The sequence below is a fragment of the Lolium perenne genome, chromosome 4, assembly GCF_019359855.2.
Source record: "Lolium perenne isolate Kyuss_39 chromosome 4, Kyuss_2.0, whole genome shotgun sequence".
NCBI lineage: Eukaryota > Viridiplantae > Streptophyta > Magnoliopsida > Poales > Poaceae > Lolium > Lolium perenne.
In genome coordinates, this window is record NC_067247.2 from 392,679,060 (window position 1) to 392,700,883 (window position 21,824).

Consider the following 21,824-nt stretch of genomic DNA (forward strand, 5'->3'; position numbering starts at 1 on the left):
AAAGTGTCTAGCAGCTCATGCTAGAACTAGATCTTACATGAGAGCTCACTTATCTTCTTTCCCCTCTTTTCTTCCATCCAACTAAGCATAAATAGTAGTATATTTAAATTCTTATAGCTTGCTGATTGGATCATATACTTGCTCTTAGTGGTGGATGATGCCTCTGACTTTGTTTTCGATAACGCATATTTTATTACTTAATAGTTAAATATTACATTTGGTCTCTGCATAACTAAGATGCCCACAGCCGTGTACCTGACCCACCAAGATAGTAAAGTTCAAAAAAAAGCAGTTAGAGGTGGAGAAAAAGGACGATCACTCTGAGAGCTCTTTTTTTTCTAACAAAAATGATCTATACATCTTACTAACGGTCTCCTGGATTTTTTTCGATAAAGGGAATATATTAATATCGAGAGATACCAATTACACCCAGCCTCTGCAACAACGCACCACCCTAATGGCACTACGGATGCACACAGCCAAAAAAAAGGAAAAGAAACTAAGAAACAAAAGTCCCGCTACAGTATCACGGACCTAACAACAGCAATACATCCACCACCATGACAACACCTGAATTGCAGACTCTCCAAAAAACGACGCCTCCAAGAAGGGAACAGTGTTCCAACACCGTCGTCGCCCGATCAAAGATCTTAGGTTTTCACCCTGAAGATAGTCCTCACTCTCAAAACAATGCCTCCACCAAGGTCACTGCCAGGCACAACCAGTTAAGGCCAGACCTTGGGTTTTCACCCTGAAAGGTAGGACTCTGCGCTTCACATGTGTTGTCGCCCCCACTTTCATACCGCTACTGTGAAGCCCGGACACCAAGCAAGCCCCTCAACAGCGCGGAGACTTGAACCTCCCTTAGCTAGTCCTCCCCTCCGGCCTTCATGAAATTCTCTTCTTCCGACTTTCATCATGGATCCATAGTCACTTGATGTAAACACAGAAAAAGAGCTTCGCGCCGCTCCCTCCAGAACCAAACGGTCGGAATAAACGCATGGGTGCGCACGACCGAATACCTCTGATCCAGCAAACTCCAGGCAAAGCACTGTTACATTCGCCGGCGGAGCCTTCCGGAACTCAACCCTCCGGCCAGATCACGACTCCAGGCCTCCGGTAGGTCCTCCTCTTCATGCAAGAGAGGCCCTAGGACCACCGCCTTTATTCAGTCCGGACCCCCACGTCGGCGACCATCCCGGGCTGGCCAACCCAACCCTCCACCGGCGACACCATCGCCGGCTTCCATGCACCTCCATCTCACCGCCGGATGGCGATGATAGATCAAAAATCCACCACCACCAACCGCAGGCCGACCCTCTCCGGCGAAGAAGAGGCCACCTCCTCCGTCAAACCCAAGGCTGCTGCCCGGGCGCCCTCGTGTCGCGGAAGATGCCCGAGATCGCCTCCACGCACCAACGAGAGGCGGGGGTGGATGTCATGGCGCAAACCGAGGGTCTGGCCGCCACCCACCACCAACCCATGCCGAAGTGCTGCGGGAAGCCGACGAGAAGAGGGAGACTGCAGCGCCGCCCATCCCACCCGTGCCGACCGGTCCGCCAGGGGACAGCCGACGGGAGGAGGGCTGCCGCCGCCGTCGCCCATCCCACGCGCGTCTGCTCCACCAAGCATCGATGAGGCGGGGATCCGGCCGCCGATCTCCACGCGGCGACGAGGAAGGGCCCCCCGCCGCCGCCACGCCCCGAGGGACTTTGCCCCGGCGGCGCTACCGCCGGCGGCGGCGGCGGAGGGTTGGGGGCGGAGGGTTAGGGTTGGGGGCGGAGGGTTGGGGGCCTGATGGTTTTGGTCCCCCTGTTTCAACGGTCTGCTGGATATTGTAGAAAGAGATATCAATAACATTTCACTGCATAAATGTGATTAAAAGAAAGGAGCCAAGGAAGGACGAACATCTGAGAGAGTTAGTTAGCAATAAACAACTGCTTAGGCTAGTACCTTTTCTGAAGACATCCACACTTTTACAAGTTGAAGTTTTACCAACCCAAACTACTAAAGAGTAGAGTAGGGTGGTTGGGATGTGTGCTGGTTGCTCTCTCCATGGCAGTCTCTACGTCTCCATAATCATCATCGTCGCAAATTACTTCGCATTTGACAATACTGAGACAGGGGAGGTTTTTGATTCCAAATTCGAGAGAGTCGGCTTCAGCTACGCGCAGGACCTTAAGCTCTAGTTTTTCTAGCTTGGGCATGGATCCTTCCGCAAACATCAGATCTACCGGCTGATAACTTACTTCATAAATAAAATACCTCAAGAATCGGAACCCAATTTCACCACTGATTCTGAGCCTCTCGTTTGACTTTGTTACTACTTCCAGATAAAGAATGAGCAGAGCAGGTAAGGCTCCAAGGATGCAGAGATCATCCTGCTTAACTACCTCCACTTCAAGGCGTAGCTGTTGGAGGTTTCTAAGGGAGCTCACCCATTCCGGAACCCGTGTAACGGCTGAAGACTTGGTAATAAGTTTCTCAAGGGTGACTATGCACAAAGGTTCCTGTAAGAGGCTGCTCCCATTCCTCAGATTCAGAGAACGTAGATTTTGATTGCCTAGCTTACACTGGGATGAGACCATAACTCTGCCGCACTCAACCATATCAGTATCACTGTAAGAATCAACATCGATTTCTTGGAGGACGAGATTCCTCAAGTTTTTTAGCTGCCCAAGGCCCAATAGGAAGTCAAATCCCTGAATGTAGACCGTGATGGCTTTCAAAGTCTCCAGTGCTTGCATCTTCGCAATCCCATCAGGAAATTTAATATAACCGTCAGCAAGCAGATGCGACAATTTTCCAAGATTAACAATAGATGCAGGTAATTCCTCTACCCCGTTGCATCTTATGTCCAGCATCTCTAAGCACCCCAAACGCCCGATTTGTTTTGGGAGCTCACTTATTCCTGTCCGTTTGAGGTTAAGATACCTCAGGTGAATTAACATCACTATATCTTCAATATGATGGTTTTTCAAGTTGCAATACTCAAAGTCCAGAACACGCAAATGTACGAATTTCTGCAAAGGAATTTCCACAGAAAAAATGAACACATTAACGGACCGGACATGAGAAAATACCAGACCTGATGTTGGTATCGTCGAATTTCCTTGTTTGTTGAGTTGCAGAGAAAGTCGACGAACTACTTTATTTTCTGTCCTATTTGTAAGAATGGGAACACCAACCAAAGTAACGAAGTTCTCTTCGATTGACTTGGATATGATGAAATCAAGAATTATGTTATGAACTCGGCAAGTCTTCACCCTACCATGTTGATTTATCTTCACGGGTTGGATCAAACTCCTATTGAGAAGCTCATTAAAATATTTCTCTCCTATCTCGTGTACCGTATATCTGTCTTCTTTGTGAACGAACCCTTCACCAATCCATCTCCGTATCAGACCCTTCCTTCCAATAATAGCATATTCCGGAAATATACTCATATATAAGAGACAACTTTTTAGATGAGGAGGCAGGTCAAAGTAACTAAGTGACAATATATTCATCATTACTTTGACTCCATGATTCCTTTCAAGTGCACGACCAATTGAATATTTCACTTGATGCCATAAATCCTCTGTTCTCTCTTTATTAGCTAACAAACTCGAGATGGTAATGATTGCTAGAGGTAACCCATCACATTTTTGCAATATCAGATCAGAAACTTCTTCAAGGTGTGAAGGGAAATCTTCATTGGAATCGAATAGTCTTCTGTGAAATAACTCTCTTGAATGCACCACATTAAGACGCCTTATACCATAAATATCACCACCGAATGATGAACGGCACAATTTGGCAACATCATTTATACGAGTAGTGGTGATTATGATGCTGCCAGAACTAGTCATGGGGAATACAAGCTTAATAACATCCCATGTATCAACATCCCATATATCATCAACAACAAAAAAATACCTGCATGTGGATTCTTGAGTGATATTAACATGGTTTTATTATAAAGATTGCATAACAAGGTAAACAAAACAATTAAACTTTTTCATAGTGAAAGTAACAACAAACAAAATGCAATGCAATAAAGTTGACAAATATGTGAAATCATATATGTTACACACATAACTTGTGTGTACATGGATCCACGTTGATTTGTTTGGTACAAACCTAAGGGCTAGGCCATAGCAAACAATTCATACATGACCATAGAAAATAGAGTGAATTCCATTTTTTACCCTTTAGTTGTGCAATTGTGAGAAGGGCGGGCCTGGTGCAGCAGTAGAGCCTCACCGCCTGTAACCGAGAGGTCCCAGGTTCGAGTCGCGGTCTCCTCACATTGCACTTGGTGAGGGTAAGGCTTGCCACTAACACCTTCCCCAGACCCCGCACAGTGCGGGAGCTCTCAGCACTGGGTACGTCCTTTTAGTTGTGCAATTGTGACACATATTACCTCATTTAGTGGAGCTTCTACCAAAATATTCTATTTAGGAAACTTTAAACATGGTTTCGTCCTAATTTAACATTTTGCATATAATTGTTCGATATGATAGGCATGATACGGCGATGTGGAGTGACAAAATATGTAAATATTGGAGGGCCTCATGGACGATTATGTCCAAACTTGTTTAATCCATATGTTCCACTCCTTACTACTATTGTCTTGATACTTTTGGACCCCGATCATCATCTAACACCTTACCCAATGGACACACATAAAAAAAAGGATCCAAAGCTTTTAAAATTGGTAATCTACATGAATTTTCAATAAATGGGGTAATTAGTGTCACAAATGCATAGCTAGAGGGTAAAAAGTGGAAATAATGATCCACAATGTTAACAAGGATACAACAATTCATCCAAGAGATAGATTGTAACGTTATGACGAATAACCATACATACTTTGGCCTAGAATACACGTCGATCAGGGATTCGTGAGCATCGAGAAAAAAATGTAGCTGGTGTGATCCAAACTTCCGGTGATGTAGAAAATAATAAAATCTACATAGTACTTGCATACTTTAAAGTGCATTTCCCCTCTAAACTATTGGCTGGCCCAAGCAGTGGAGCCATGGTTTCGACATGGGGATCATATCAACTTTTAATATTGCATCGTTATAACATCATAACAATATTTCACTACTGCACGGATAAGAGTTATATGTGGCGTGAGCCGTGAAACGGTGAGAGGTGAGTAGACAAGGTACAAAAAGTGTAATCTGCATAATCTACTATTCTCAGTGATTAGCTCTTAAGTACCCATCTCTCAGCGTAATCTGCATAACTATCAGTGAAGTAGACATTGTACAGAAAGTGTACCTTTTGCCTTCTAAGAAATCAGTGATCTTTCTGACAAGCTGTTCTATGCTACCTGCTTCAGTTTTAGCATAATCTGTTCCAGTAACTTCACTGAGAATAGTTCTGAATATATTCATTTTATCTGGATTTCGCGACACGGATAAGAAGGCCCGACATTCGAATTTTTCTTTCAGATGTTGATACACTTGGTTTGCAAGAGTTGTCTTGCCCATTCCTCCAGGTCCTACAATGGATACCAACTTCGCTTGTTCTCGTGTTGACGGACCTTCAGTCAACAATTTGACAATCTCGGCTCGAGATTCATCAATTCCGACAAGCTTTGACGCGTCCTCAAAGACGGCAAGAGCTCTACGGTCAACGGTTGCATTCATGGTCTTGGAGGAGGCCTCACGAGTCTTGTACCTCATGTTCCTCTCGCCCACCTCAGTGATCTGTTTCTTCAGATCATGAATTTCGTTTCCAATACGACGACGAGCCTTCATATTTCCCAACTTACCTAGTGCGTGATTCATCTTCTCGATGAAGCCCTCCGGCTTTGTGTCCTTTTCAGCCACACTTAGCATGAAATCGTCGATGCAGTCCTCCATGACGTAGGACAGCTCTCGCACCTCATTGATCCAAACTTTATCCTGCGGATCAGGATCCTCCTCCTCTGACATCTTCATGAGAAATGCGTCCATGGCAGTGAGTTCATGAGTGAGGGACTTGATATCCTTACGCACCCCCTTGAAGCGCTTGTACTTATCGCCAAGCAGAGTAGCCAGCTTCTCCAGGACGGGTTTGAGGGCCCCCGTCACCACGCTCACCAGAGCCGCCTCCATTCCTGCAGTACCTGATAGCTCAGTTAATCTGTGTGGAACTGCAAATTCAGTGTAGATCGTCGTGCGAACTGGCGTGGCAGTAACTTTTCGTAAGTCACTGCAACGATTTAATCCAAGACAGTAGCTATTGAATTCAGCATGCTGCTCGATGTAAGAATGCTTTCAACACATATGTGTATCATGTAATTGTTGAAATGAATTTGTAAATAAAGTTGCCTAGCTTGTTGAAATGAATTTGTAAATAAAGTTGCCTAGCTTGTTGATTACAAGATATATATAACAGATTCAGATTTAAATGAACATAGTATAAAAAGGATTAACTTTTACATGTTTCGATCAGTAAATGGAATGATATACATGCTTGCAAGGTCACGTGTAAAAGATATACGCTGTACACTGGTACTAGAGGAGAAGCACGGCAGAGGAGATGGGATCGTCATATATACCTGCCTGGATCGATCTGCCGTGGAGGATATATGGCCTCGAGCTGTGGCTGCGCGCGACAAAAAGGAGGTCAATCAACCGGCGGCGATGCACATCAGCGACAGGGAAGACGGAAGAGGAGATGGGATCGGATCCCGTGGGCTGCTGGGTGGGATCGACCTGCCGTGGAAGAGGAGGTCAAGCTGACACCGGCGGCGATGCAAGTGCAGCACAGGAGGGCGCGACAGCTTGTCTTGCCTATCGTTGCGCCACAACAGAACAGGAAAATTCTGAAATATGTGAAAGCAAAGCAGGTTTAGATAAGATCGTGTCATGGGCATACAAGGAAGTTGATTGGTTATTCTTAGCTCAGCTCTCGGTGTTGGCGTTAGGTAAACATAATGACAACATCTAGAATATAGAAAGCATCAACATGAATAATTACACCAAAGCATTACCAATTAGTGTTCATGTTAGGTAGAGTTTCGTCTAGCTTAGATTAGTCATAGTGGGAAGTATTATAGAGTAGTAACATGTGCATGTTACTACTCTACGTTGTTACCTCTATATTGAGTAATATCATTGGCGTGATAACCTAGAAGGTTATATTTATTATCTTGTAGAGTCATTCTTTTTTTTCACAAAAAAAAGAGTCATTCTTTTTTTTAAAAGTGTGATGCGATAGCTAGTTACTGCACCTCTCTATTTTCTCAATTACTAACGTGTCCTGTGTGTCATCAAAATGCCTAGTTGGCATCGCATATGGGTGCATGTTACCACCTTAGTTACTCCCGCTATTACTAGTTTTAGGTCTTTCACAATGGGAAGTTCTTAACACAATATCATAATGTTTATGTGTCGTCGTAGTTAATAGACTAGTTATAGTGTGAGTAACATGCAACCGGGGCATCCCACCTAGAATTTCTGATTCTTTTTGATACCCCATGGAAAAACGCCCACTACCCAATCTCGATCACGACTCGCGAGATTCCCCGCCGTCGCCCCTCTCCCGCTCGGGCTCGGCCCTCGACGCTCTCTACCTGTTCGGCGGCTGATGTCCGACCGTTGTTGTCCCTATTTCCCGGAGTCCCTCTGCACTTATGCGGGCTTGGGGGTGGCTACCGCTCGGCGCTCAAATAGAAGCGGGCTTGCATGCTTGGCCTCAGCCACCATGGCTTCGGCCGCCAGTGTCCACCTTCCCTGGCTCTTCCCGTCGGCCGCCACACGGCTACAACATTGCGCTCCAACAGTCCAGTTTTTAAATTTAAATAAGATGGCTTCTAAACACGACTAAATTTGCCTACTTAATCTACCTAAGTTGGCTAGTCAACATTTAACTCGAGGTTTATTCTTTATGTCTCATCTTCTAGGATAATTGGTTGTTCTTTTGTGTTCTTTTTTTGGGGAAAGCTTTGTTCTTGCAGATTTGGGGAAGGTGCAAGTTTCAATCATGTTCTTGGATCCATGGAGATTTTGGAGAAGGAAGAAGAATTTGATTTGTTGGTTGCAAAACAAGAAAGTTGGGTGACGAGGGGGGAGAGGGGTACGGTGGTAGTTATTGGGTGAGGGAAGAGGGACGAGCTTCCCACGCGGGTCTGTGTCCACTTTTATCCTGAAAAGGTGCTTTTTCATGCAGGGATTGTGAGGCCTACTTTTCTAGGTCGAGTGTTGGCGTGCACAAACTAGCACCCGGCTGTTGGGATGGACAAACCAACATTCGGATGTTGTCTAGCCACATCATACTAGGGCGCGATTGGTAGACCACACATCCTTTAAACAGGCCCTAGGGGCTACAAATCGGGCGATTGGACACATGGGATCCCTCCACATTGTGGCCCGCGCGCTTCAAAGCATTCTAGAGCCAAGCCCAGCTGGTACGTTTGAATCAACAATTTCCCCAGAGCCAGGGCCCATGGAGTGCAGAGTGAGCCTTCCCCTGCACACTTGGATTGGAGCGCGAGACGTCTCGTCGGTTCGTGACACGCGCCATAAGTTACCCTCACCTTACACTCCCTCCTCCCACTCTTACTCATCTCACATCCTTCCTCCAAACTTGTAGGCGGTTTATCTGGTGGTGGAGACACGTAGACCAATGGTGGAGGTTGTCTGCCATCACCACTCTCCATCACCTCTCCTGCTTCGACTTCGATCGTGCATCATCGTCTACGAGCAAGAACACCTTCACCGCCTCAACTTCGACCTTCAGAGGCTCGGCAATGGGAGATAAAGCTTCCAAAATCCCTCACTGATTCGTGTTTACCTTCATCTAACCGTATAGGGTGTGGGGGGGGGCACGGTAGATGACATTGCATAGCAGATCTGCTAGGGTTAGGGTTCAATCGGGTTACTGTTCCGGTTGTGATTCAATTTCTGAAATGCACAATGTTCGTGTTCTTCCTAGTGTTTTAACTGATTTGTGCATGCTTTGTTGGTTCAGTATGACATTGTAGTTCAATTGTTTACGTTGATGCTTCTGCGGATGATTATAACTATGATAGTGCGTAGATCAATGTGGTAATGAATATTTAACATGTGCTCTCAATCATCTTACCAAATTGGTTGTGCATGGCATTTGCTAAATGTTCAATTATCTCATAGACAACTATTTGCTTTGGCATCTAATTCATAGGATGCATTTATGAGGCATACATTTCATTCATTGTTATATCAATCCAATGATTAATTGCGTATTCAAGGGATGATGCAACCGAAACTAGAGTTATGTGCACATAAAAGTATGTGTGAATTTCTCCTGATTCGCTCACACCATCCCTATGAATGTGTTGTTCATATATGAGGCATTTTTATTTCGTTTCAAGGCGAATGATTAAAATGTTCACATACATTTGTGCTAACAATGATGGTTAGCAATGTACTAGGTTCACGGACCCGTCTGTGAGATTTGTGTGTTCAATGATTGTATAAGGCTCTAATTATTTTTTATTTGTTATGATGAGCCAATGATTATAATATGCCCACATATTGGTGGCAGAATGATCTTTTATGACCTTGGGCATTGTACAATTACTCATAAGCTAGTGTGCACAATATTTGGTCAGAAAAGATCATTCGTGCTTCTGATTACAATGTTGACAAGATAATATGTATGTACAATGTGTTTTTTTCCAAAAAATAATGTTTGTACATCATACTTGATCGATACAGATTCATCTCGCTGACTACATGAGGCACACACAGTATGCTTGTTCATTCTTTAGCGGCTATGAGGAGCCGATGATTATAATTTAGCCACATATTTGTGCTTTATGTTCTCATGGTTTTATTGTTGCATTGCCCCAACAGACCAAGGGGACGACCATCCACTATTGGCCACTTCCATGAGGATGTGTCACCAACACATTTTTGCAAAGTTCTGATGGCTCCTAGGATGAGGGTGCTCCCACTCGTAGATGGCTTCATGTGTTACCTAGGCCCGGTGCCAGGAACAATAATCGTGAAGACCATCAGAGGGTGCCAGTGGGAGATGAACATCGAGGAGGTCCGTGGCAAGGCCGTCCTGGAAGCTGTATGGGCAGATTTCGCCATCTCCCAAAACCCGAAGATTGGTTAGAGCATCTCCAGCCGCGTCCCCCAAAGCGTCCCCCAAAGGGATTTGGGGCGCGCCGGACAAAAAATGCGTTCCAGCCACGTCCCCCAAAGCCCATTTTTGTCCGGCGCGGCCCGATACGGTGTCCGGCGCCCCGAGCCCGTCCCCGTCCCACAGGGGACGCACCGGGGACGCCGGACACAACGAAAAGCGAGGCGAGCCGACGCGGGGCCGACCCGTCAGCGGCACAGTGAAAAATCGTCTCCCATTCCCGCCAAATCCCGCCCCTCCCGCCATATCGCGCCTATCCCGCCGCGCATTTCTGGCCTCCCAACACATATCCCGCCGCCGATTCAGTTCTCCTATCCCGCCGATTCAGTTCTTCTATCCCGCCGATTTGTTTCTCCCTCCCGCCGTCCACCCGCCGCCGCTACCCTCTCCCCATTCCATGGCGCCGCCGATAGCCCCCAAAAAGATGGCCAAGAAAGCGACGAAGAAGCCGCCGGGCAATGCGACGAAAGGGGCGAAAGCGCCGTTCGCGAAGCCACGGAAGGCGCCGGCTCCGAAGAAGAAGCCGGAAGGATGGACCGACGATCAATGGCAGCAAGACTGTCTGCGCCGGAAGCTATCGACGGCGGAGCGGAAAGGACGGAGGGCGGCGGAGCAGGAGAAGAAGGCTGTGGCGGCGCGCCAGCACCAGCACTTAATAGCCGGGTGTCTCGCCGCCACCAACGCGAGCCCATATAGTACGAACGTGCCGGTGTACGTTCCGGGAGTGTTCTCTCCGTCGTCCTCCGCCTTCTACAACGACGGCCCCTCCAGCACTCCCGGGTACGTGTGATACGTCTCAAACGTGTCCATAATTTCTTATGTTCCATGCTACTTTTATGATGATACTCACATGTTTTATACACACTTTATGTCATTATTATGCATTTTCCGGCACTAACCTATTGACGAGATGCCGAAGAGCCAGTTGTTGTTTTCTGCTGTTTTTGGTTTCAGAAATCCTACAAAGGAAATATTCTCGGAATTGGACGAAATCAACGCCCAGGGTCTTATATTTCCACGAAGCTTCCAGAAGACCGAAAGGGTTACGAAGTGGGGCGACGAGGCGCCACCACCATAGGGCCGCGCGGCCAGAGGGGGCCCGCACCGCCCTATGGTGTGGGTCCCTCGCGCCGCCTCCAACCCTACCCTTCCGCCTACTTAAAGCCTTCGTCGTGAAACCCCCTGTACCGAGAGCCACGATACGGATTGACGAAACTCTAGAAAGACTCCAGGGACGCCGCCGCCATCGCGAAACTCCGTTTCGGGGGACAGAAGTCTCTGTTCCGGCACGCCGTCGGGACGGGGAATTGCCCCCGGAGTCATCTCCATCGACACCACCGCCATCTTCATCGCCATCGCTGTCTCCCATGATGAGGAGGGAGTAGTTCTCCCCCGAGGCTGAGGGCTCTACTGGTAGCTATGTGGTTAATCTCTCTCTCATGTACCCCAATACAATGATCTCATGAACTGCCTTGCACGATTGAGATCCATATGATGAGCTTTGTATCACTATTAATCTATGTGCTACTCTAGTGATGTTATTAAAGTATTCTATTCCTCCTTCATGATGTAAAGGTGACGGTGTGTGCATCATGTAGTTCTTGGCGTAGGTTATGATTGTAATCTCTTCTAGATTATGGAGTTAACTATTACTATGATAGTATTAATGCGATCTATTCCCCCTTTCATAGCTATTGTTGACAGTGTGTATGCTATGTTAGTTCTCGGTCTAAATTGCAATGATTTATTATGCTCTAAAGGTTACTTAAATATGAACACCGAATGTTGTGACGCTTGTTAACTCCGGCTTGAGGGAGCTCTTGTAGCCCTACACAATGAATGGTGTTTGTTATCAAACAAGAGTATATGTAGCACAAGTGAGGAGAAGTTGTTTATTTATTATGTGATCAATGTTGAGAGTGTCCACTAGTGAAAGTAGGATCCCTAGGCCTTGTTTCAAATACTGCAAACACCGCTTACTTACTGTTCTACTGCATGTTTACTCGCTGCCATATTTATTTCAGATTGTTATTACCACTCATATTCATCTATACCACCTGCGTTTTAATATCTCTTCGCCGAACTAGTGCACCTATATATCTGACAAGTGTATTAGATGTGTTGGGGACACAAGAGACTTCTTGTATCGTAATTGCAGGGTTGCTTAAGAGGGATATCTCTGACCTCTACCTCCCTAAGTTCGATAAACCTTGGGTGATTCACTTAAGGGAAACTTGCTGCTGTTCTACAAACCTCTGCTCTTGGAGGCCCAACACTGTCTACAGGAATAGAAGCGTGCGTAGACATCAAGCTATTTTCTTGCGCCGTTGCCGGGGAGGTAAGGTAAAAGGTATTCACATCCTCCGACTACTAAGCTATTTCCTACCACTGTTGCCGGTGTGTGAGTGCTCGAAGCTATTTCCTTTAGATCCTGCAATTGCATCTTTTTGTTTCTTGTTTTTATTTTTTTCACTAGTTAGGCATAATGGAAAACAACAGTGAGCTTTTTAATCTATTTCCTGAAATAAGACATGAATTATGTGATGCGAAAATTAAAAAACCTATGGAACCTTATTTGCATGCTAGTAGCAATGTTATTAGTATGAACGCAATTACTGCTAATGCTATGGAGAAGTCTAAGCTTGGGGAAGCTAGTTTTTGTGATCTTTTTAGCTTCCCATCTTTAGGGGAGAAAATTTGCTCTAATAATGCTTTATCTCCCATATGCGATAATTCTAATAATGCTTGTGATATTTTAAATCCACCTGCTGAAAGTACTGCTTTCAAGATACCCATGAAAATTATTGAACGTGTTGTGGATAACCGCTATGAAGGGGATGGAACTGTCCATCCTGGAGATCATTTACTCTGTTTGCATAAATTATGCGGGTTATTCAAGTGTGCAGGTATCTCTATGGATGAAGTGAGGAAGAAATTATTCTCTATGTCGCTGTCTGGTAAAGCGGCGCATTGGTATAAACTGCTGAAGGATGGGCATTCTCTTGATTGGAAGGATATTGTGCCTCTATTTTATTCTAAATTCTATCCTCCAAGTGAAATTCACAAAGACCGAAACCGCATATATAATTTCTGGCCTCGTGATGGAGAGAGTATTGCCCAAGCATGGGAGAGATTGAAGTCTTTAATGCTCAAATGCCCCATTCATGAGCTTCCTGGTAATATCATCATTGATAATTTCTATGCAAGACTTTCTTTTCAAGATAAAACCTTGCTGGATACTGCTTGTTCTGGATCATTCACGCGCAAGAAAGAAGGGTTTAAATGGGACCTTCTTAATCGGATTCAGGAGAACGCTGAAGATTGGGAGAACGACAAAGGTAAAGAATCAGGTATAAACTATGAATATGAATGCATTAAGTCTTTCATTGAAACTGCTTATTTTCAAGAGCTTAGTGCTAAATATGGTCTTGATCCTCAAATTATGGTCGATTATTATAGAGCCTTTGCTTCTCATATTAATGTTCCTAAGGAAAATTGGTACATGTATCATGAACCTTTCAAAGACACTTGCATGGAAAATGAAATTGTTTTTAATGATTGCAATAAACATGCCCAAACTTCTGAAAATACTATTTCTTATAAGCATGTTAATTTTTGTGGAATGCATAGACCTTGTGGAATTAATCAAATCGAAGAAGAATATTGTATCCATCACAGGAATGAAAAAACTAGAAAGTGGTCTAGGGCTGTAGATGATCTTGGTAAAAAAGTTTGTACCCTCTATCCTTTTATTTGTGAACTTTGCCATAAAGTGGGTCATTTTAATTTTCAATGCTCCTCCAATGATAATTCGAACCCCATGAGTGCTGCAAATTTGTATTGTGATGATGAAATTACTCCTAATCAGCATGATGAACTTACTTTATTTTTGAAGTGTGAAGAGTTATCAAGAAAAATTTCTTTGTTAGATATTAACGATCTTGATATTGATGATGTCCTGCATGGGTGTCTTTCTTATTGCATTGATAATTGCCACACAAATACTTAAATGCAAAATATTTTAGAAGATGACACTTTGCCAAAATATGATAGGACCGATGTGTGTTTCGAACTTATTAAAAGGAGGAATCCTCCCAAGTTTCTTCTATTGTTTCTGGAAATAAAGCAGGTTATGTGGAGAAGCCTCCCATCAAGCCTCTCCCTCCTAAAGAAGGGAACGAGGAGAAGGAGAAGGAGAAGAAGAAGAAGAAGGGAACGAAGAAGAGGAAGAAGAGGGGGAATAAAAAGAAAAAGGTAACGGCATATCCCCGCGTGTATGAGATAACGATAGGTAACCGTAAGTATGTTGCTCCTAATGATTATTATGATAATGAATCTGAGTACAATGATCTTCCTATGCCCTTTACCCATATTAGTGATCATGATTTGGAAGAGCACACTACCTTTGATATTGGAAATCTCTTTGGTACCGATTATGAAAGTAATGATGTTAGCACTATTCATGTTCCCTCAAACGTTGATATTGAAAGCTCTAAGCTTGGGGATGTTGTGCTTGAAGATCCTATACTTGAGACCTTTACTTTTAGTGAAAATGATGATATTATATATTCTGGTTTAGATAATCGTTATAGAGATGGATATGACACATGTTATAATTATCCTTATGAAACTTGTCATAGTTGTGATGGGATTGCCAAAAACCATTCCCTTAGTATGCAACTTGTTTACCATGTTCAAATTCTTGATAATGATCCTGCTCCAATTACTATTAATGAGAAGAGTTTTTCTTATGCCAAAAATAATGATACTTTTATGCACATGAACCATGATAAGAATGTTTTAAGTGATGGATATATTGTGGATTTCATCAATGATGCTACTGAAAGTTATTATGAGAGAGGGAAACATGGTTATATGCATTTTAATAATATTAAGTTTCCCCTCTTTATGTTGAGAATTTTGAAGTTACTCGTGTTTTATCTTCTTATGCTTGCCACTTTGTTCTTCATGAATTTATTTGTGTACAAGATTCCTTTTCATATGAAGTGGGTTAGGCTTAAATGTGTTTTGAATTTGCTTTTTGATGCTCTCTTTTGTTTCAACTCTTATTTCTTGCAATAGCATCATTAAAATTACTGAGCCCATCTTAATGGCTATAAAGAAAGCACTTCTTGGGAGATAACCCATGTTTTATTTTGCTACTGTTCTGTTGTGTCTTGGAAGTTGTTACTACTGTAGCAACCTCTCCTTATCTTTATTTTATTGCATTGTTGTGCCAAGTGAAGTCTTTGATAGTAGGGTTGATACTAGATTTGGATTACTGCGCAGAAACAGATTTCTTACTGTCACGAAATTGAGCAGCCCCGTCTGTAGGTAACTCAGAAAATTCTGCCAATTTACGTGCGTGATCCTAAGATATGTACTCAACTTTCATTCAATTTGAGCTTTTTCATCTGAGCAAGTTAAGTGCCCCAGAAAAATTCGTCTTTACGGACTGTTCTGTTTTGACAAATTCTGCCTTTTATTTCGCATTGCCTCTTTTACTGTGTTGAATGGATTTCTTTGTTCCATTAACTTCCAGTAGCTTTGGGCAATGTCCAGAAGTGTTAAGAATGATTGTGTTACCTCTGAACATGTGAATTTTTGATTATGCACTAACCCTGTAATGAGTTTGCTTTGAGTTTGGTGTGGAGGAAGTTTTCAAGGGTCAAGAGAGGAGGATGATATACTATGATCAAGAAGAGTGAAAAGTCTAAGCTTGGGGATACCCCCATGGTTCATCCCTGCATATTTCAAGAAGACTCAAGCATCTAAGCTTGGGGATGCCCAAGGCATCCCCTTCTTCATCGACAACTTATCAGGTCACCTCTAGTGAAACTATATTTTTATTCCATCACATCTTATATACTTTACTTAGAGTGTCTGTGTACTTTTATTTTCGTTTTGTTATTTTCATTCTCTGAATAAATTCATGCTTATGTGGGAGAGAGACACGCTCCGCTTTTTCATATGAACACTAGTGTTCTTCGCTTTTACTTTCAATGCACTACACCACAGCACATCATTCCCAACAGACATCAGTCGACAATAGTCAGTGTGAGCGACAGATTGTTGGTCGGGAAAACTTCTATCAAACAGTCGGTCGGTAAAGCACACACACACAGCAACTGGTTTTCGGTCGGCAATGCATAAGGTTTTGGGGTCCAACTGTTGGTCGGGAATGCAACTATGCAAACAATGCCGACCAACAACTGGTTGCTAGGTTGTGTCAAAAAAAAAAAAAAACTGGTTGCTAGGTGGGCTGACGATGGGCGCGCGGCCGAAACTTTGAAGCGCCAAAATTTAGCCCAGCCCGCGAAATCGGCCTAAGAAGGGATGGTATAAAATAGATAACCCTAACCCTCCTATCCTCTGTCCCTCTATCAGTCGGGCGGCGGCGGCCCGACCCCGTGTCCTCCAATCCTCCCGATCTTGCCGTTGGCAGATCTGCCTAATTTGTTGGCGAGCCACGATGGGTGCACGGCCCAACCACTTCCTCCTCCCGTCGATTGCTCTCTCTTATCAGCATCCTTGTGTCAGGGAACAGATATGTAGGTAATATGGGGTTACTAGTGGTTATTAGTGTGTGAGGGCAGTATTGGTATTTCAACTAGTCCATCATCTTGTACCTAGCCGCACTCCATATAAGGCTATCTGTGTATCCTGTGAAAGCAATCAAGAAATCAAAAACCTAAATTTATCTTGCCTTAATTCCTGTTCTTACTTTCCTGCAATTTACCTTCCATTTATATCTTGCAATTACCTAGTTTTTATACCAAATCTTCCCAAATTATTGTTCTTGTTGATCCCAGCTCGTCAGATCCAATCAGGATCCTGACAAATTGGTATCAGAGCAGTGAATCCTCGGCTCAAAATTTTCTCCCGGACGGCTTCTTCTCCAGTGATTCGTCCATGGCGAGACCGTACTTCCCCTTCCCCACCACCGCACCTACCTACGACAACTTCCCCGCTCCGGCGTACGTCCCCTGCACCTTTCCCTCCGCCGCCGACTACCGCAACTCCACTTTCCCCTTCGCCTTTCCCTCCCCAATTCCCACCCAGTTTGACCCAAATCCGCCGCCGCCCGCTGCCAGTCCAAACCATGGCGACCTCCACAACTCCCCTTTCCCCTTCTTCTACAGCGCCCCACCAGCCTTCCCCTATGTCGCCACCCACCCCCATCCGCTTCCCGCCGTCGCGTACATGCCCGCTACTGGGTTCTCCCAAGCCCCCCAGCGTACCACTCCCCGGACCGGCTGCCCGAGCGCCACACCCCCATACAGTTGGACCCGATTCACCTCACCCCAACCTCCACCACATGCGCCAGCTCCTCCGCCTTGGACTTACCCGCGCACGCCGCCAAGGAGATGAACAAAGACCTGGCGCCCGAGGATATTTCCCACACAACGTTGCTCATGCTCTCTGATAGCAAGGTCGACGCCTTCCAGCATCGGGCCACCGACCTGCTCCTCGACTGGTCTCCCTCCTCCTCCACGGGTCGGCCGCCAAGAATGACGCCACCGCGCTGGTGCGCTCACCCCTCGACCGCGCCCCCGAGGTGATCTCAACTACCCCCACGTCTATGCCATGTTTTTTCTCTAGCGCCGCCACGGGCGCCTCAAGAACCACCACTGCTCAGACAACACTATTCGGGTACACATCATCATATGTAAGCACAACGACATGTACAAGCTCCTCCCGGTTCTCATCTTCTCCCTCAATATCTCCCAGTACTGCTACTGCTTCTGTCACCCCACATATGTTTGATGGAATGCCAACACCACAGTCTGGTCATGAGAACTACCGATATGGGCATCCCAATCCAATTCAGAGTTCAGTACTTGGTGGAAGCACCAGTTTCAGTGAGCAGAATCTGGATGGAAGGCCACAACCATATGGTTTCCATAATCTTAATCGTCAAAGCGTATTCCTAGCAGATGGAACTGAGCACAGCTACTTTACTCTGCCGGCAGATTATCCCTTGGAACAGGCTACTCCAACAATGTCACCTTCTGCAGCAGAACACATTAGTGTCACGCCTCAGTCGTCTGTGGCAGCACAAGCAGCAGGTCTGGCTATAGTTCCTTCTTCTAAAGCCAACAATACAGTCGATTCTGATTCACTTTTTGTTCACATACTGCAACTGCCAACTACTGCGCAAGATACCTCCAATGTGTGCAAGGAAATGCATGTATATGATATTTATGAAGAAGACATGTCTTATCTGAATGGCATGGATGAACATCTTGCCAAACCTTTCCACAAGGCATCCGATAATGCGTCCAGTGAAGATTTTACAGATGTTACATGTACACGTGCTCCTTCTGTATTTGTCAACCTGTCAATCAAGTGCAGCGTGAGGAACAACAGAACAGAACTTCCTTCATTGCCTGACTCGGAACTGTGTGGTGAACAGAGGAAGCCCCAACATGGAAACAACCAACAGAGGAACTTTCTCTTGGCTGAAATGAGAAGAGAAGTCTGGGATCCTGGAACTTCAACATCTCTTCACTCTAGCATGGCTAATTTATGCAACCAAGGTGGCACTTATGGAAGAGAAGTATGGGATCCGGGAGATACAAACCTCCATGTCTTGTTTATGATTGCTGATGGTGCTACCGAATTGCAGTGCACGGATGCTGACCAGTCTACAATGGTACCGATACTAGCTATGCATTTCGGTGAAAAAAGGGCAACAATTTCTGAAGCTACCATGGCGAGCCAAGACAGTCCAGCTTCTTTGACACCGCTACTCATGCATGTTGATGACATGCAACTGTCAACTAGTGTGCAAGTTGCTCCTGGCATGTTTGAAGAAATACCAGTATATGATGACTATGACTATGAGGAAGATGGAAATGGTTCCCTGAATTTTTTTGTCGAGTTGTGTGATACTGGTGGTCAGCAAAAGCAATATAACAGTGAGACGCCCATCTATGATCATGAGGAACCCCATTGTGCTGCAAAATTGGAATCTGATAATGAACTGCTTGCTGTGTGTTTCAATAACACTTCAGATAATGCATTCAGTCAAGAGGGTACTACATATTTTAGATTTCCACATGGTCCTCTTCACTGTTCAAAAACTAGGCCGATTCAGCGATTACTAGGCCGATTAATCGCTACTAGGGGCCTGACCGTGTCGATTAACATTAATCTCTTGTGTTAATCCTTTAGCCCGATTAATCATACCGAAAGTCCGATTACTAGGTATGTTCCCGCTTAACTACTGCACTTGGTCAAAAAAGTTATAAACTTTTCAATGCATATAGCTAGTACATGCGCTACCCCTCCCCAATAAAGTAGGTTTTGCAAAGCTCCCGCTTGATTGCAGCCTCCAACAGCTCGAATTTCGTTGTCGCCAACTAGTTCCTTGCCCTCCCAGACCCGTTACCCTAGTTGCCTTGATACAGGAGCTCGACCACCTTGATTAGTTCGTGCAGGAGCTCAAGGGCGCCTTCGATAGGTTAGGTGGTTGAGGTGTAAGAGGGATCGCACCCTAGCTAGGTAGGTGGTGGGAGAAGATAAACTTCAGAGGTGAGAGGATAAGAAGTGGAAGGAAGAAACGCGGCTTCGACTAGTGGATCCTGATTCGCATGTGACCTTAAAGATTAGGTCACGGAGGAGAAGCATACATGTTTTTCTGGGATTTTAGGCTCTAGAGAAGCCGGGCCAGACATATAGAGGCTCATATACTATTATTTTTCATATATAAACTGTTTTTTACGTGCTAATTTGTGTAGGTTACACCGATTAATAGCCGACCGATTAAATCAGTTAATTGTCCGAATTCCGATTAATCGCTACTCCCAAGCTGACCGAGCAGTTAACGATTACCGATTTCCTTACCATTGGTCCTCTTATACATGATGTAAGATCCATCGAGCTTACAAAAGAAAAGAGCACCCAGGCTGTCTCTATACTGTATGTTCAAGCAACTGTGTGCTGTGATGATTGGAGATCTGAGATAAATATCAAGAAGCGGGAAGTGCTTATCAACAAGCATGATATGGTATATCCCTGTGATCTGAACACTGACAAGGTACCATTGAGCAGTGGACCTTGTATATGGGATCCTGGCATAGACTTGTTCTCATATAAAAAGCTGTACCATTTTATTTGGATTCCACTTTCTGCTATACCTCTTATCCATCAATTACACCCAAAGAACTTTTGTTCTTGGTGGGATTTCTCACTTAAGAAAGGAAGACAAGTTCAGTGGGATCCAGGTATCAAACTCCTCTTATATGAGTTCTGGCGGTTGAAGACCTTGAGTAAAGGGACTGAGTATGCAATGAGGCATTTATTTTCTGTGAAATTTGGCACACACAATTTCACTTACTTCAGTGATACTGCTGACATTATGTGTTGTCCTCTTCCAAATCTACTTCAGCATGGAAGAAACGTTACAGAGGTGCTTCGTTTTTGGAGATCAACATTCAATTCTATGCACCATTGCCAGATTTGTCATATATGCACTACAAGGAGTTTTCTATTTCATTGTCATGGAATTCCTCTTTGGCTGATCCATTTTCAAGTTCCTTAACATGAAGAAAGTTTCTGTAGAAACTTGTTTATCCATTACTGAGCAATGGTCTGAAGAAGGGAGGAATGTCAGGGAACAGGATATGTAGGTAATATGGGGTTACTAGTGGTTATTAGTGTGTGAGGGCAGTATTGGTATTTCAACTAGTCCATCATCTTGTACCTAGCCGCACTCCATATAAGGCTATCTGTGTATCCTGTGAAAGCAATCAAGAAATCAAAAACCTAAATTTATCTTGCCTTAATTCCTGTTCTTACTTTCCTGCAATTTACCTGCTCGTCAGATCCAATCAGGATCCTGACACCTTGGCGCCGCCCTTCCCCGCGATGAAGCAGATCGACGGGAGCTCTTGGATGGCTCGCTCGGTTCCCTTGCCGCCTCTTGTGCTGGCACGCTCGGCGATGCAGCTCCACGGTGCAGGCGTAGCGTTTTTCTGGCCGAGCCGAGCCGCACCGATGCAGGCTCTCTGATACGGCTTCACCCGAGCTCCAACGGTGCAGCAGCAGCGGCAAAACAAGACGGATCAGGCGTATCCATGCTCTGGTTTCTCTCTCGCCTTCTTCTTACTCCGGCTTTCTTGCTCGATTTATTTCTGTTTCCGATCCGGTTAACTGATTCATGGTGTTTCATTCGCGATTTGGAATGCAGGAGCCCGGAGCTGGCGTTCTGCGTCGCCTTTCGAGAACCGCTGGTGAGAGCATCTCCAGCAGAGGCTCTAAAATTTGGCGCTGTAAAAGTCGTTTGCAGATAGAGCTCCACAAACAAGTTTTTTCAACATACATACATCAAACAAGATCAAATAGGCCACAGTTAAATCTGAAAAAATCAACTAAAATTTACAACTCTACGGGGAGCTTATCCTAACTAGCAATTGAACTAGCTAGCCAGAGCAATCGATTGATCTAGCTAGCTAGAGCAACTCTGTACGATTGATTGCCTGCCCGCGCGGCGGCCAGAGCAATCGATTTCATCCTCGCGTGGCCGGAGCAGCTCGCATCGCGGAGGCCAGCGAAACTCGCAGCGTCGGGCAAGGTCGGGCGCGGCCGGCGGACCTGCGAGCTCGCAGCGCGGCGGCCGGCGGAGCTTGCAGCGCCGGAGCAAGGTCGCGCGCGGCCGGCGGAGCTCGCAGCGCCCGGCAATTTCGGGCGCGGCCGGTGGACTGCGG

The 21,824-nt window shown here is 45.1% G+C and overlaps 1 protein-coding gene across 1 annotated transcript; it reads right to left on the reverse strand.

The window, feature by feature from the left end:
* Positions 1–278: 278 nt before the first annotated feature.
* Positions 279–6,855, reverse strand: LOC127297521 (disease resistance protein Pik-2). Its single transcript, XM_051327848.2, has 4 exons — positions 6,539–6,855; positions 5,272–6,094; positions 1,954–3,918; positions 279–1,828 (listed from the first exon to the last, which is right to left on the reverse strand). Exons 2-3 carry the CDS (start codon positions 6,090–6,092, stop codon positions 1,992–1,994), a joined length of 2,748 nt encoding a protein of 915 aa, XP_051183808.1. The 5' UTR covers positions 6,093–6,094; positions 6,539–6,855; the 3' UTR covers positions 279–1,828; positions 1,954–1,991.
* Positions 6,856–21,824: the final 14,969 nt, after the last annotated feature.

What these genes read in the sequence shown, in the direction of transcription:
- LOC127297521 (XM_051327848.2), bottom strand. Translation starts at nt 6,092, where the DNA reads ATGGAGGCGGCTCTGGTGAGCGTGGTGACGGGGGCCCTCAAACCCGTC. An exon ending in GATTTCTTAGAAGGCAAAAG is followed by an intron (nt 3,919 to 5,271) that starts GTACACTTTCTG and finishes ATCCACATGCAG; the next exon opens with GTATTTTTTTGTTGTTGATG.